At 43.2% G+C, this 15313-nt stretch overlaps 1 protein-coding gene across 1 annotated transcript; it reads left to right on the forward strand.

Moving 5' to 3' along the window:
- Positions 1-527: 527 nt before the first annotated feature.
- Positions 528-14297, forward strand: synpo2la (synaptopodin 2-like a). Its single transcript, XM_049600415.1, has 4 exons — positions 528-893; positions 5844-5995; positions 6258-6976; positions 9452-14297. The coding sequence occupies exons 1-4, from the start codon at positions 792-794 to the stop codon at positions 12070-12072; spliced, it is 3594 nt and encodes a 1197-aa protein (XP_049456372.1). The 5' UTR covers positions 528-791; the 3' UTR covers positions 12073-14297.
- Positions 14298-15313: the final 1016 nt, after the last annotated feature.

A 15313-nucleotide genomic window follows, 5' to 3' on the forward strand; every position in this document is an offset into this window, starting at 1 on the left:
AAGGACCTCAGACAACCACTTCAAAAATCTAAACTATCCCTTTAAAGACTAACCATGAGTCAATCCACTCATACATCATTTATTTTCATCGGCAGCCCTTGGTGTAAATCAAAAGATATTTGGAAGTACCTAATCATGAGCGGACTGTCCCACCATGGCAGGTCGAGAGTCTGAGATTTGAGTGTCTGGGTGTGACCTGACTAAAGGTTACCAATGACCTCAATGCTGTAAAGCCAGATATGAAACAGTGCCATTTGGATGTTCTCGATGTTAACTTTCCCTCGGTCTACAGAGAAGCAGTCAAAGCAGCAGAGGTGGTGGTGGTGTCCTATTTTTGGAGGGGCTATCAGCGACCCAGTGGCACAGGTCTGAGTGACAGGACAAGTGTTGCGTTGGACCCTCCCCTCGCTCATTTGGGGCAGGCATTCCTCAGTGTAAGCAGACACAGACCCCCCTCCTCCCTCCCATCATATTTCTCTCTCCTTCTCCCCCTCTCTCCCGCTTGGCTGTGATGGTTGGCCCACTCTGGCTATGGGTGGGCGCACAGGAGTGTGTGTGTGCATGTGTGTGTGTTCAGGTGTGAGCGTCTGCCTTGGAGCTGGACTCAGAGAGAAGTCAGCGTCTGGACAGTGTGGCAGGCAAAGAGAACGTCAGAGCTCTCTGAGGGGGCCCTGACCGCTGACCATGTGGCCAACGCACTGAGGGCCCCCCAGATGAAAACATAGGAACCAAAGAGGAGCAAATCACCAATAAAAAGAAGAAAAGCTTAAAAAGACAAAGAGAGCAGAACAATGGTTGCAGAGGAAGTGATAATTACATTGTCCGGTGGAGCGCCGTGGGGCTTTCGTCTCCAGGGAGGCGTGGAACATCAGAAACCACTCCAGGTGGCTAAGGTAAGGCGGCTCACTCAGCAGGTTGGACAGAAGCAATCATTTCTTGGTTTGCTGATTGGAAAAAAGAAAACTATGTTAGATTCAACAGCTGCAGTAAAGAGAGGTGAAACATCAGATGGGATATATCAGATGGAGATTTAAGAAGCTGTGAACACAGTAGAAAATGGAAAATTGGCTGTGATGCAGGTTGGTTTGGGGCCTGAATATGAGTCATCATCTCGTTTGAGAACGGTCTTCATACAGAGGCACACCAATGATTGATTGTGTGAACTTCACACTTCAAGTTCAGCTTCAAATGTAGGGCAGCCTTGTCGCATATCTTCCACTAGAATGCTGCTTCTCTAATTTAACTGCATGATGCTCAAAGTTATGTGTGATAATGACCAGAAAATCTTGTCTACATTGCGACAAAAAACTTTGAGCTACCTACTGGCGCTGGTCCTCAGTAGCGCTTTAAGCAGCTAAGTGTTAACATTTTTGGTTCTTAAAGGTAATTGTTTGATTTAACTTGTCATGTGGGGAGCTTATGGATGCTACACACTATTCACTCATCACCATGTGCTGATTGCCCTGGTCAAAAAGCACGTTTCCACTACGTCATCATTTCAGTAAGAAACTCAAATCACATCAGACATGCTTGGTCATCTATAAGCTGTCAGGTTACCTGAGATTTATCTGGAAACACTGTTGTAACAGTAGAAACCATACAGGTGAGCAATGGATGTCATTAAAGTCTGGATCTAGGTCAGTTCTTGAAATCAGTGTGGCTCAGGCTAGATTGGTGTCTGTGATATAAAATACTGAAATTAATGGCTTTGTGAGAAATACAGGCGACTTTTATAGATGTTCTTGTATAACGAAGTTCACTGAAATAAAATGTTAACTGGGTAAAGGAAATATTTAACCTTACGACTCTCAGCTCATTTTACTCCGCTAAAGCAAATTCTTCAAGGACAAGAATTTGGTGACCACATTTTGGCACCGGTGAAGCAGTCCAGATTTGAATCTTGATCTCCATTTGAGAAAGCAGAGATTGACATGTAAGCCAAAGAGGAATATAAACTGGATAAAGGGATTAATTCGGCTTTAGCTGAAAAATTAGTCCCTCTGGGAGGAGGTAAGACTGAAAATGGTTGGGAAATAATTAGAGTAAAAACTCAGGTAACACTTTAGCTACATTTTCTAACTTCATATTGATCGTCTGCCAATTGTATCGATTCAGTTTCATGTCATCACCGTCTGTGACATGAGTAAAGATCATCGATCCACAGTCGTCACTGTCTCAACCTTGTCCTTCCTGTTTAAAGAGACTTGGGCCAACTCTCTCCTCCATGACACCTTTATATATAGAGATCTTATTTCTGGGTAGTTCAGGTTTGAACACACCTGCACACTCATGCGTACATGTACACACATGACACATATCCACACATATGTTCAATAACTGTTGACTGAGCAGAACTACTTTTCCAGGAGGCTATTTTTGGTTGAGAAGCAGCAGGTCACGAGGTCAGCCAAGGTGTGCGTTTCAGCTCAGTGCTCAAAAATTAACCTCATACACTATTTTTATACATGTACCGTCAGTATCTTGCTGCTTGGAGCAGAACGTATAACCTCTTTAAGTAGGTTAAGAAGAAAGGAAATGCTGATTGCTAGACCTCTATTGATTTGTCTCGATTTGATTGTCGAAAAAATTCTGAAATTTGTCTTGTGTCCCAGGACATAAATACAAATTTAACCAAACAACAAAATAATACAAAAACTGCTGCAAAATCACTACAGACATGGGGCACTGGTGGCTTAGTGGTAGAGCAGGCGCCCCATGTACAAGGCTGTTGCCGCAGCGGCCCGGGATCGACTCCAGCCTGTGGCCCTTTGCTGCATGTCACTCCCTCTCTCTCCCCCCCTTTCACACTTGTCTGTCCTATCCATTAAAGGCTTAAAAGCCCCCAAAAAATATCTTTTAAAAAAAAAAAATCACCACAGACATTACGAAAGGTGGATGCAGTGCAACATATTACTCAGCACCTATCACAGTCAGTGTTTGACGCAGGTATGCTGAAGCTACTTAGAAGCCATACCCTGAATTAATAGATGGACAGACTGAGGAACAAATGAGTTCCTCAACCTGTGCAATCTAGCATGTGGGACTCTAAATATTCTGTGTGATGGCAAAAGCTGGTATTCCTCAAATAATGTGTGAGACAGGTCAGACGTGATATTACCAGAGACAATATTCTGTTAGTATACACAGTTTGGAAACTTGACTCAAGCACTTGACCTACAGTCTTTGAGCAGATGCATAGCAGTCTTAGCCAGTCTAGCTTTAAGCTGAGCAGAGAGACAATTGTTCCAAGCACTGATTCCATACTACATAACATATGTCCTCCATATTGTTCCTGCTCAGGCACCACATGAGCTCTGAATACATGATCAGGAGAGAACTAGCTTTTTGTTTTATGATGTCTGGTTCGTCATTCTTAGTATTTTTCTTTTAAATCTTTCTTATCTATGTACCTAATAAATATCTAAGACGATTACGTACCTATCTAGCACCACCCTGAGACAATTACTGGCCCCTTCCTCTTTTCCCCGACTGGCAAAAACAATTGGAGGCCAACATTTCTGCCTTTAATAAGCTGTGGCATGCTAATTTTTTTAAGCTAGCACAAAGGTAATGATATTTTGTGAAACGCAACAACCTAAGGCATCCATTGGTACCTTGTCACAAAGGGGGCTACATAATGGGACAAATTTAGGCTAAATTTTAGGAAGGGAACAACTGGCGTGGCCATTTTCAAAGGGGTCCATTAAACTTTCATTTCAAGTTATCTTGATGAAAATGGGTTCTATGGGTACCCATGAGTCTCCCCAAAACTTAAGACTTGTTCCCAGTAAATATTTTGTTCTTTACAATCAATGTACCCAAGTTAAGGTTATTTATTCATTCATGTATGAAGAAGGAAAGCCAGACCAACCAAAGAACAATGAATCACCTAACATGTATAAATAGATGACACATTAAAACAGGATTGTTGTGGAAGTCAAAATGTCAGCTGTACTGGTATCAGTCTAGTCTTAACTGTAAAATAAGAAACCAAAGTTGATCAGAATGCAATCCTTTAACTCTCCATACTGACAAAGTCTTCAACTAGCCTATATACTACAACCGCATAATAGAATTCCTGAAATTCAGTTAAGGCTTTTAGTTTTTGTGTGCCACCCCAACATCCCCATCTGGCCACCCCTATGACAAATTTACAGTATGGGGGTGCTTCTGCCTACATACCTCACAAATTCTTGATAGCAAAACCTGTCTCACGAAAACTCCCTTGTGCCAGCCAAAGCGGCACCTTTACTGGCTAAGAGGCTAATTTTTGGGCTTTGGGTCATGCACCTCTACATTCCCAACAATCCCAACATTCATAAAACAACCACTTCTTATCGACAGTATTTAGCACCTTTCGTAATGTTTGCTCTTTAAAATGTTAATCCTACATGTAGTTGACTTGTGCAGAATGTTCACAGAGCCACAGGACACCAAATCACCTTTATGGCGGTGGACAACAGCTGCCTCTGTTTGACTATCCAAAACAGAGTGCTCCTTCACCCCTGAGACCAGGAAGGAGTAATCTTGTCAAGTCTAATGCTATACCGTCCCTAACAGGTGGAGCCGTCTGGGGCTTCACTGAAAGAGCTGGTGTGTCAGTGCTGGGTTTGTGCCTGTGGGCCTGCATGCGCGTGTTTGTGTGTTTATTTATACGAGTTCATGTGTATTTTTGTATCAGTCCATGTGGTGTGTGTGTGCGTGTGTCTGTGTCTGTGTGTGTGCGAGCAAGTAAGGGTATTATAACTGTTATGACATGAGACCACAAGGTGACTGACTGAATGAATAACTGACATCCTGTGCCACAAGCAGGCACAGGCCACTTTGAAAGGCTTAGCTAAATACGGATGTGAGATTTCATTACAGGCAAGTTACCAGAATAGCTGTAAAGAAAACTTATTAGGTCAACCAAAGCACCGTTTCCTTATCTCTGAAATCTAGCATACAATATTCATCTGATACACGACAGTGCCCCCACAGAGTGCAATCGACACTGCAGTCATTGTCTTTGAAAATCTTCAAACATCTGCTTTGAATTTATTACGGGACATGTTGACGTGGCTTGCAAAGACCTGAGGCAGTTTAGGGTGGGCATAACGCCATGGTCCTGACAGACCTCGTGCACAAATAGCAAAGCACCAAATGAAGATGGCTGCTGGCTGGCATTTCCCTGTTAAAGTGTGTATGAGTGCCCCACTTGAGCTGCAATATGTGGCATATGTCCACAGCAAGATCGAGCTGTCAGGACAAAAGCTGCTCTCTGTCAGTCACTATCACAAACCAAGACAAGACAGAGGGCAGAGCTCTGTCAGACTTTTATTTTCTATCCCTGTGTTACAAAAGCCAAACATACAATTCTAAGGTAAATAATGAAATAGCAATGAACCAAAGACAGAACAAGCGTAGTGTTTGGACCAGTGGTCTTAATATCCTCTTTTAAGTTTCAACTGTACTCAGCTCTTCAAACCAAATCTGAAGACCTAGGGCTTGACCTTTAGCTTCAAGTGATATTTGACATGATAAAATCCTGGAACAATAGAGTGCAACATAACAAAATAAATTCCCAACATAACAAAATAAATTCTCCCAACACAATGTATATATGCCCTTCTGTTTAATCGCCAGAATTCAGATGTGAAAAACTTGAGGCTTGACTCGAGATGTGCCCTTGAGACATAAAAGAGACCTGGGTGTCTCTTGAAGGACACTCGAGTTGTCATGGATTTGTTCCAAAAATCAAAAAAAAAAAAAAGATTGGCTTTTTATTGTAAATATTGTGTGATATAACCCACCGACATTTTCGTAACCTTTGTCATCAATTTTATCCCTCTTTGCTTGTGCAGGTGCGTAAACGCAGCAAGGCATGCAGGGCTGGGCTTCGAGAGGCTGATGAACTGGTGTCCATCAACGATCAGCCATGTGGAACGCTATCTCATGCCCAAGCCATGGACCTAATCGACAGCTCCCCTGGGATATTACATATCCGGGTAAAAAGGTCAGAGGAACAAAAGAATTATTCTCTTACTAATGATAAACCATCATCAACCCATCGTAATTGGGTAAGAAAAAAATTATATTATGCTCAAATCAAAGAGTCAAGTCTATGAAAATGTATTGTATCAAACACATATACTACTGCATATTACATAACATCCTACTCACTGTAAGAATCCAGATTTAGGAAGTTACATTCTAATGTCACATCCAACAGCCCTCATTTGGCCCCATCAATATTTAAAGCCTTCACTTGTTTGCAGGGTGCCTGCTGGTTTTCAGTCCGTGGTGCTTGTGACCCGTGCCCCATCCCCCCGTATAGACAAAGAGTACCGTGCTGCTCTGCGTGCCATTTCACCCAACAGCCCCCACCATGCACCCGTCCGTGAAGTCCACCGTAGCCGCTCTTCCATAACCAGTGGCTTGACATCTCCACCTGGTAGTGAGGCGTACTACGGTGAGACTGACAGTGATGCAGATGTGGCGGGCTATGAGAGACAGCGCCGGCAGAAACGCCGCAGCCCCAGCAACTCCAACCCGGGGAAACCAACAGGACGAGCGTCTCCTGAGGGCGGCGAGACGTCAGAGATGAGTGGCTATGACAGTGCTCCAGATGCACAGGTTTTCCCCAGTTTGATAGATGGACGTGGGGGAGATGGAGATGGAGAAGGGGGGCTGCCGGGGGTGGCACGGAGGGAGGTGATTTACCAGCCTCCTGGTCCAGGAATGTGGTCCTCCCAGACATCCACTGAGACCTCCTCCATCATCTCCTCAGCAGATGACCAGGGGCCACGGGACGCAGGGCAAGAGGAGGATAGCGGCTTTCTAGAGCCAGCTAATGTGCCACTGGTGTCCCCTGAGAGGGCAAAGGAGGCCCTGATGCTGAGCTCCCGCAGCCAGCTTGTGCCCATGGTGGGTCCTGTGAATAAACCCGTTGATGAGGAGCTTACAACAACCTACATGGAAAAGGCCAAACAAGCCAGTAAGTACAGCTGAGGAAGAAGAAAGAATTATGTGCGTCATGTGGCTTCCCCAAACTTATGTAAACATTCCTGATAAAGGTCACTGGTTGGTTTAAGAATCACAAAACTTTTTCCACAAACAGATAAATATATATGTCATTAGGTGAAGTCTTGTAGCAAATACAGATTCTTTCATTTCAGATCTTTTTTTATCAGGGATGCTCCTCTTGATTCTGTTTAATGTTCTTTTCTATGTATTATGTCTATGTGCCATCTGCTTTGCAGCACAGAAATACACCATTGAAGTGAAGATCAGCTGTTCCCATACACAGGAAGAAAAGTTCTTATATGGCTTCATATGCCAACGTGATATTGACTTGAGATTATATGTACAGTACATGCCTTTGTTGAAGCTCAAGACAAATATGCCCCTGAAGCACTCAGAGAAAACCTAGATATTTGCAGAGGGTTCAACAGTAAGTTCAAGTGTCCACACCTTGAACACCAAACTGATAACGCCACCCACGCTCCCTTCTTTGTTCACATTTTGTCTCTAAACCAAACCTATAAAAGAGTCAACTACTGGTTTAAAATAGCCTTTTAGAAAGTTAAGACAGAATATGTGTCTGCAAAAAGTAAACTTAGTTTTGCAACAAACCCGTCCCTATTTAAAAATATGTATTTTCAATATTAATCCTACAAATAGACAAAGCCATGTTTTAATGCAGTTCAATACATTTTCTTGCCCACTGATACCTGAAAATTAAACTGATAAATATTTATTAAAGTAATAGGAATAGTGTTTCAGTGCTTAATCTTTAAACTGAATCTTAGTAAAGACAATCATTAAGTGCTAGTCATTCAATCTGACAGTCAACCACCTCAACCAACCAACAACTACCAGTAAAGGTATATTGTGCACACAGGCCTGAAATACACATGCACGAATAGAACCTACATGCATTAAATAGAGAGATGTCAGAGCGAGCTAGCTGCCCACGGACAGAAGCCCACAGCAGTTGGGGGTTTGGTGCCTTGCTCAGGGCACAACAGCAGTGCCCAGGAGACGAACTGGCACCTCTCCAGCTACAAGTCGACACTCCACACTTGGTCTGCACTTGAACTGGTAACTCTCCTATTCCCAAGCCAAGTCCCTATGGACTGAGCTACTGTTGTCCAATTCCAAGCAGACACAGCTGAGGTTGGCTTTCACTTTTACTTTTGTTTGGAAACAGTAGCTGACAATTCCTGCATACTATACCTTTAAAGTTAGCAGTCTGGTGTGAGTGGGTGGCCTAAGCTAAAGCTGTTAAACAGAGCATGGCCAACACAGTTTACTATATTTACCTGCAGTTATGTGTGTAAAAACCCCAGTGATCAACATGGGAGCACTGAAAAGCATCTACAGCTGTTTTAAGGTATCAAGTAGCAAAGCAGGAATACTCTCATTTTCCCTTCCCCTTTCTACATATCTTCTCTCTCTAACCAATTCTCATGCCGTTCTTTTGATATTTTATCAACTTCAAGAAAGACAGCAAGTGTAATGTGTTTTGTACCACTCAATATTCTTCCAACACATGGATGATAAGGTAATGTGTCACAAATATAAAAGGGCTCATGGAACAGTCACCTTGACTGGCAGTTGAAGATTGTTTGTGTATCTAAAATGTCACAAAAGAAAGCTGGTGTTTCACAGTGTTTACCGTTTATCATAATGTGTCTTTTCTAGTTATTGAAGGCTAAAAAATCAAGTCAAGTCTTACGATTTTTGGTATTTACAAACTTTGAAGAAAGGTCAAAAATTGCAAAAATACACAGAGCACTGACACTTGCAAGAATTCCTTCCTACAACTTGTCATCCTGTTCATCATCCATAATAAGCCCAGGAAGAGGACAGAGCTGGGCTATTTGAAGTCAATGGGCTGTTTTAAGAACTCAAATAAATTCACTCTTGTAAATCCCCCTTGCCATCACCGAGTACAGGTTTAAAATTCCAATGTCCTACTTAGGAACCTTGTCCTAGACAAATTAAGAACTCCCTTCACGTGGCAGTGCATATTAGGGAACGGAATTAGGTTGCCTATGATAATCTGCTTAATACCATAACAAGTTAAAGCATATGTTGTGACTGCCCTTTGAAGTTCTCCTTCCAGTCACCTACAATGCACAACTTTCCACTAGCTTGCAGATATTTCTAGTTAAGTTAGATGTCAGAGTACATAAGACTAATAATGTGCAAATTTATCCTTCACCCCAGCTAATGTGAGAAACTGAAGGCTTGCCTGGAATTTTCCCGGAAGTGCTCCTGTGGCATATTAAGAGATGGAAGCCTGTTGAAGGCATGGCGGTCAGGACAGGTTTAGATGCTCATGTCAGAGTCAGTTCTTGGTTTAAAGGTTAAACCTATTAATTTAGACTTCGCTGACCTTAATGCAGTATTTGTGATATGCTACTGTGCAACTGTTCCTAATAGCTATGGCTTTCATACCCTGCAGAGCTGAACAGAGGGGATACTCAGCAAGACAAGCAAGTAAAGGAAGCCAAAAGCAAGTGTCGAACAATTGCGTCCCTACTAACTGATGCTCCCAACCCTCACTCCAAGGGGGTGCTAATGTTCAAGAAGAGGCGGCAGCGCTCCAAGAAGTACACCCTCACCAGTTTTGGTAGTGTGGATGAGGACAGGTGTCAGGACTCACAAGAGGAGGATGGGGTATTCCCTGGAAGCGAATCAGAGTTTGATGAGGATGGCTTCTCTTCAGTTCCTGACCCAACTTGGGATAGTGACACCTTGGATATGCTGGAGAAGAGGGCAACTGCGGGCACTGAAGGTCGTGGGGATGGGGCAGAGGATGCTCCAAGTCCAGGGTTGAGTGACACCGCAGGCAAGGGCGCCCAGCTGTTTGAGCAGCAGAGAAAGAGGGCTGCTGAGCATGCCAAGAAGGTAGAGGCAGCCCAACCTCATGCTCCTCCGCCATCTCAAATCCAGGAGCAGACTCAGATTTTGCATCCAGAGACACAACCACAGATGCAGCCAAACCTCCAGCCTCAGCAAATGATACCACCTGGCCCTGTAGTAACACAGCAAGAGCCGCCTCAGGCTCCAGGCCCCATTGCGGCCTATGGAATAACTAATGGGGACCTATCCCATTCTGCAGTTAGTACAGCTAGCGTGATGATGTCACCTCCATCTACAGCACCAAAACCAGCCACTTCCTCTGTGACTGTTCTAACCAGACCTGCCCCACCAGCTGAAACGCCACTACCAGAACTACCTGCTAGTAATGTTCTCAACAGAACGGCACGGCCTTTCACACCTGGCTTCATCAGCATTCGTGCTGCGACTGCCCCTGTAACGTTCCGACCATCCATCTCGAAGATGAGCCAGCGTCCTGCCTCAGCGGCTGTTGTGCCACCACCATTCTCCACTGCCTCTGAACTAGCGATGAATGCTACATCAGTATCGGCACAGCTACCACCTGGTCCTCCGCCAGTGAGCTCCCCACCGACCTTTGTACCTCAAGGTCCCTTGGCCCCGACACCGGAAGCTCCTGTTACCTTTCATCCTCCCGCCGTCTCTACCTCTGTAGAGAAACTGGAGCCATCACCACCAATAACTGCCACTCATCGGGCTCCATTTGTAGCTGTGCCCCCAGTATCTGTGCCTTTCATGCCCCTGGCTCCACAAGCACCAATGGATCCAGCCCCAGGTCCTCCAGCATCTCAAATTCCTGGCTCACCTGTCCCAGTTGCACCATTACCTCCAGTCCAAGTGCCAGTTGTTCAACCACCTCCACCTCAATTTTCCATGGCACCTGTAGCTACAGTGTCTGTGGTCTCTCAGCCAGAAGCTGTAGCTCCAACCCCTATTTCTGGTCGCACAGGAATCTTGCTTGATGCTCGACGGCGAACAAGTGGCAAACCCAAACCTATGTTCAATGTTCCAGAGATCAAGAAGAACTCCCCCAATCCTGAGCTATTGTCTATGGTGCAGAACCTAGATGACAGGTCCATCCGACACAAACATGGCCAACCACTGTCTGAGGGCATCTATGATGATGCAGAGGAAGAGAGGGGTGGTGGGGCTGGCATGGGGAGGGTGCCTCCCCCAGTGGCACCCAAGCCTCGAATCATCCACGAGACCCCACGGATTCTTCAAGCAGGGGGTAAGGGGGCTGAGCTGTTTGCCCGCAGGCAGACCCGCATGGGAATGTATGTAGTGGACACCCCACCCGAGACCCCTTACCAGCAGGAAGTGACTTCACAGAGTGCACCCCAACACCTTGACTCCTCCCCCAATCCTTTCCATCTCTCTCAGTGGAAATACTCCCCAAATGTCAGAGCTCCTCCACCCATTGGGTACAACCCCCTCCTGGCCCCCTCAATCCCTACTGGGCCTCAGAAGAATACAGGTGAGAAACCAGAAAGCAGAGGTAGAGGAGGCTCCCAAAGAGAGGGTATCAAAGCTCTGGATTTCATGAGAAGGCAGCCCTACCAGCTCAACCCTGCCATGTTCTATGGGGGTAGTGTCACTAATCTGTCAGCCATGCCTTCCTATCACGCTCAGAGGCAGCAGCAGGGTGACTACATATCAGCAACAATGGTGGGCAGCTCATTGACCCCACCGAAGCAAATCCCCCTTAAAACAGCCCGTGTCTTTGAGGTCAAGCGATTCTCCACACCCACACCCATGTCAGCTCCCACTCTGTCTCCAAAGGTCATTGCACCCCGTTCGGCCACCACCCTCGGAGAACGTTTGACTCATTCCGACATGATCTCCCCACCTCCTGCTCCTGTACCTTTCACTCCAACCCCAGCACCAGCCAGTGCCCCAGTGCCAGCTTCACCTCCCCCCCAACCAGCTGGACTGCCCGGCCTCCCAGTATTCTCTGCCACCCCTATTCCACATCCTGTGCCCCCTTCAGTCCCTACACCTTACACTCCAGTATCGTACACCACTGGGCTCCAGTCAGCCAAGCAGTTCCAGAGTGCTCCTGAGCTCAGTATCCTGGCGTCTTTGCCCCCAGTTAAGTCCAGTGCAATTCAGGCACCCAAACCACGTTTTGTTGCCACCAAGGGAGGCGTCCAGCCCCGTGTGTGGAGGCCAGGGGCAATGTGAACACCAGCATCCACCACATTTGGACATTTTGTTGTACTATCCATTTAGAAATGAAATGAATGAATCAGCCAACTCTGTTAATTGGTCCATTGTTTAAGTCAAAAATGTTTCTTCTTACATTGTTGGTAATTAAATATCTTTGGGTGTTGGGTGGGGCTTAGGCTTTAAGAAATTATGATGGGCAACTCTCTAATTAATTCATTGATTAATTAAAAAAAAAAAAAGATGACAAATTAACGTAAGGAGCCCTGCAGCCATTCAAGGTCTAGTGTGTAGGATTTAGTGGCATCTAGTGGTGAGGTTGCAGAACTGAATCTTCTCCCATGTGCTATGGCGGGTGACACAAAAGCACAAATGGCCCGATCTACAGCCAGTGTTTGGTTTGTGTTTGGTTTGGGCTACTAGAAACAACATGGCCGACTCCTTGGAAGAGGACCAGCTTTGTATTTAGAAACAAACGGGTCATTCTAAGGTAATAAAACACAGGTGATTATACGCCAAGTATTGTATCAATTTCTGCCAGTATATCCCCCAAAATCCTTCACACTGGACCTTTAATTTAAACCCTAAATACAACTGTAAATATAAAGTGATGAAGTGACTCAGTATAGAGTTTGAAATCCAAAAGCCAGTCAAGTTTTTGAAATATGTTAGAACTTGAATACTGCAAATAGATCGTTAACATCTACTTGCTGTTCAAAATGCTGCTTATCACATTTATTTTTCTGCCAACACATTTACTCACACATGTATCTGAGTGACAATAACAATAGAGTATACTAGCACATACTGTATGCTGTATAGTCCACCATACGCCTGTCCTGGGGGAGGTTTGTGTAAGGCTTCTGGAGATCTCTTTCTACTAATTTAGCAGAAATACCATCTAAACAGAGCCTGTACTGAAATATTCTTTGAAACTTGAAATGTCTGAGAGATGCTGAAAATGAATCGTTGTGGTTCTGATCATATGACTAAATCACTGGAGAAACGTGTTGTAGTATGTTGACAGGTGGGGGATTATAAAGCAAGCTTATATCTTATCTATCTTTGAACATTTACTTCTGTTATTCAGTAGTTGTCTTACTACATGATGTGCTCCACATGCTTTTTTTTTTACCCCTCTCTGTTTGTAGCATTGTCAAGAAGGAACCCATGATGACCTTGTCTCCTTGTCCCGGGGTTTAATTGATGCATGACCAGCTGAACATTGTAAGATGTTTTTAAATGCCTATGCTCACCTTGGAACTATATGTGAAGACAAGGCCTGCTCTTGCAAGTGTTAGCGAGGTTGTGCCAAATACCTCTGCTCACTATAGCCAAAAAGAAATGCTATCTTTTTTAGCATGGGTCACATTCAATAAGTGCCTGGGCTGTCACTGAATGTACACTTGTCACTGGATATCACAGCTTCTATTAGGCACACCAGAGCCTCCTTAGTATCCGTGTGATCGTTGCAGACATATGTAATTTCTTAACTTTTATTAAACAAATAACACAGATGAAGGAATGTGTATTTCGTTTTGATTAATCGTGATTTAATCCGAAGTGGTGCGAGGAGAAGTTGACTGATTTAGACGCACCTGAAATCCTAAAAGGATTCAAGAAATGAGAGCGGCTGTGGAGGAGGGATACAGGCAGTGTATACTGTAGGTAGGGCGGATGAATGGGTCAGAGCCCATCATTTGTGGGCTACTGGGATTTATGGTTGAATTGTACATAGTTATGCAATCCCACAGCCTGTAGAAGTTAATGAGGAATAGAAAGGAAAGTTTGATACCTGAAGTTTACTGGTAAAGCTAAAGAAGCCGATGGAAAGAAGCATAAAGGTTTAGCTATTAAATAGCACAATTGTTGCTATAAAAAAGTAACGATAAACATTTAACGGCTATAAACCTTGAGAGACCATAGGTAACAAGTAAAGAGACAAAGAAATGAATGTGTCGTTTTCAGATGTGGAGTTCTTGGGGAGATACTTTTTTTTTATTTTTTACCATTTTTAAAATAAAATATCTCTTAAAGCTTTGTCTTGTTTTCATAATATTATGGCTACAAAAAATCTAGAGTGTGAATATAGATATGCTGAGGTGTAAAATATGATAAATGTTTCTGAATGTAGTTTGATCAAATAAAACATGTTAAAATGTTTGTTATTGCTGCTGAGTAGAAGTTTATACTGACTAGGAGACAAGGCATTTTTAGAGAAATAAAATAAGATTTGAAAGCTCTCCAGTTGTCTGGCATGTCTGATTTTACACTGCCCCCTGCTGCTGACTGTGTGACCATGCTCTTTTCGTTCATACACAGTACATGCAAATATTTACAGCCTGTTTTATGAGAAAAAACACGCACAACGCACAGTAAGTATTCAAGGCTTATTTGGAATTTCTGTTTACCATAACATATCAAGATCATCTGCACATGAACAAATATACTATAAGTCAGTCTGTAGCTGTTAAGATATTTGACTTAAATTAATTGCAACTTCCAAGCCAGATCATGAGTATATACATTTTGTGGGTTGTTTGATGAAGGAAGAAAGCTATTGTTAGTTTTTATTATTATTATTATCAATTATTATTATTTCTTTTATTTGCACACACATACAACTGCATAAAATCTGAATAGTAAAAAAGAAAAATTAATAAATGTGTCAAGAACAGTGGTCAAGAAGCCACAAAAAGACCTCCATTCAACAGAAAAAAAAACAGAAAATTACAAGAAAAAAGGAGAAAAGCAGACAAAAAAAACTAAACAAAAATACAACAAAAGACAAATGACATGAGGAAGCACACTGGGCTGTAAGTACAAAATACACCAATAAAGTAATTACAAATTCCAAGAAATACAAAGGACAGGAAAGGACGAATGAAAGAAAGAAAGAGGGGGAAATATATTTATATTATTATTATTATTATTACATAGTATTATATCATACATTATCATTATATTATAATATATTTATATTAAAGTCAAGAAATAATTAGACATCATGAATTAAATGTAGTGATAATTTAAGGGATTACTGGCCATGTTTCAATTTCTCAGAGGGAAGGTGGACCTGATTAACCTGTCTAGTATCATATGAATGAATTTGGGAATTAAGTTTAAAGAAACTGCGAAACAATGATGGTAGAGACTAAGGTATGGACATGTATTGGACATTATATTTGTGCATTTGAACCTCTCTTAAAATCAAAAAATATGGTAAGAATACAGATTTACATAAAAACACAAAAATCTG

This window comes from Epinephelus fuscoguttatus, linkage group LG16, assembly GCF_011397635.1.
Source record: "Epinephelus fuscoguttatus linkage group LG16, E.fuscoguttatus.final_Chr_v1".
NCBI lineage: Eukaryota > Metazoa > Chordata > Actinopteri > Perciformes > Serranidae > Epinephelus > Epinephelus fuscoguttatus.

Excerpts from the sequence above, each read along its gene's own strand:
- synpo2la (XM_049600415.1), top strand. The coding sequence starts at position 792 with ATGGTTGCAGAGGAAGTGATAATTACATTGTCCGGTGGAGCGCCGTGG. Across the intron at positions 894-5,843 it reads AACCACTCCAGGTGGCTAAG|GTGCGTAAACGCAGCAAGGC; the intron begins GTAAGGCGGCTC and ends TTGCTTGTGCAG. Across the intron at positions 5,996-6,257 it reads TTACATATCCGGGTAAAAAG|GGTGCCTGCTGGTTTTCAGT; the intron begins GTCAGAGGAACA and ends ACTTGTTTGCAG.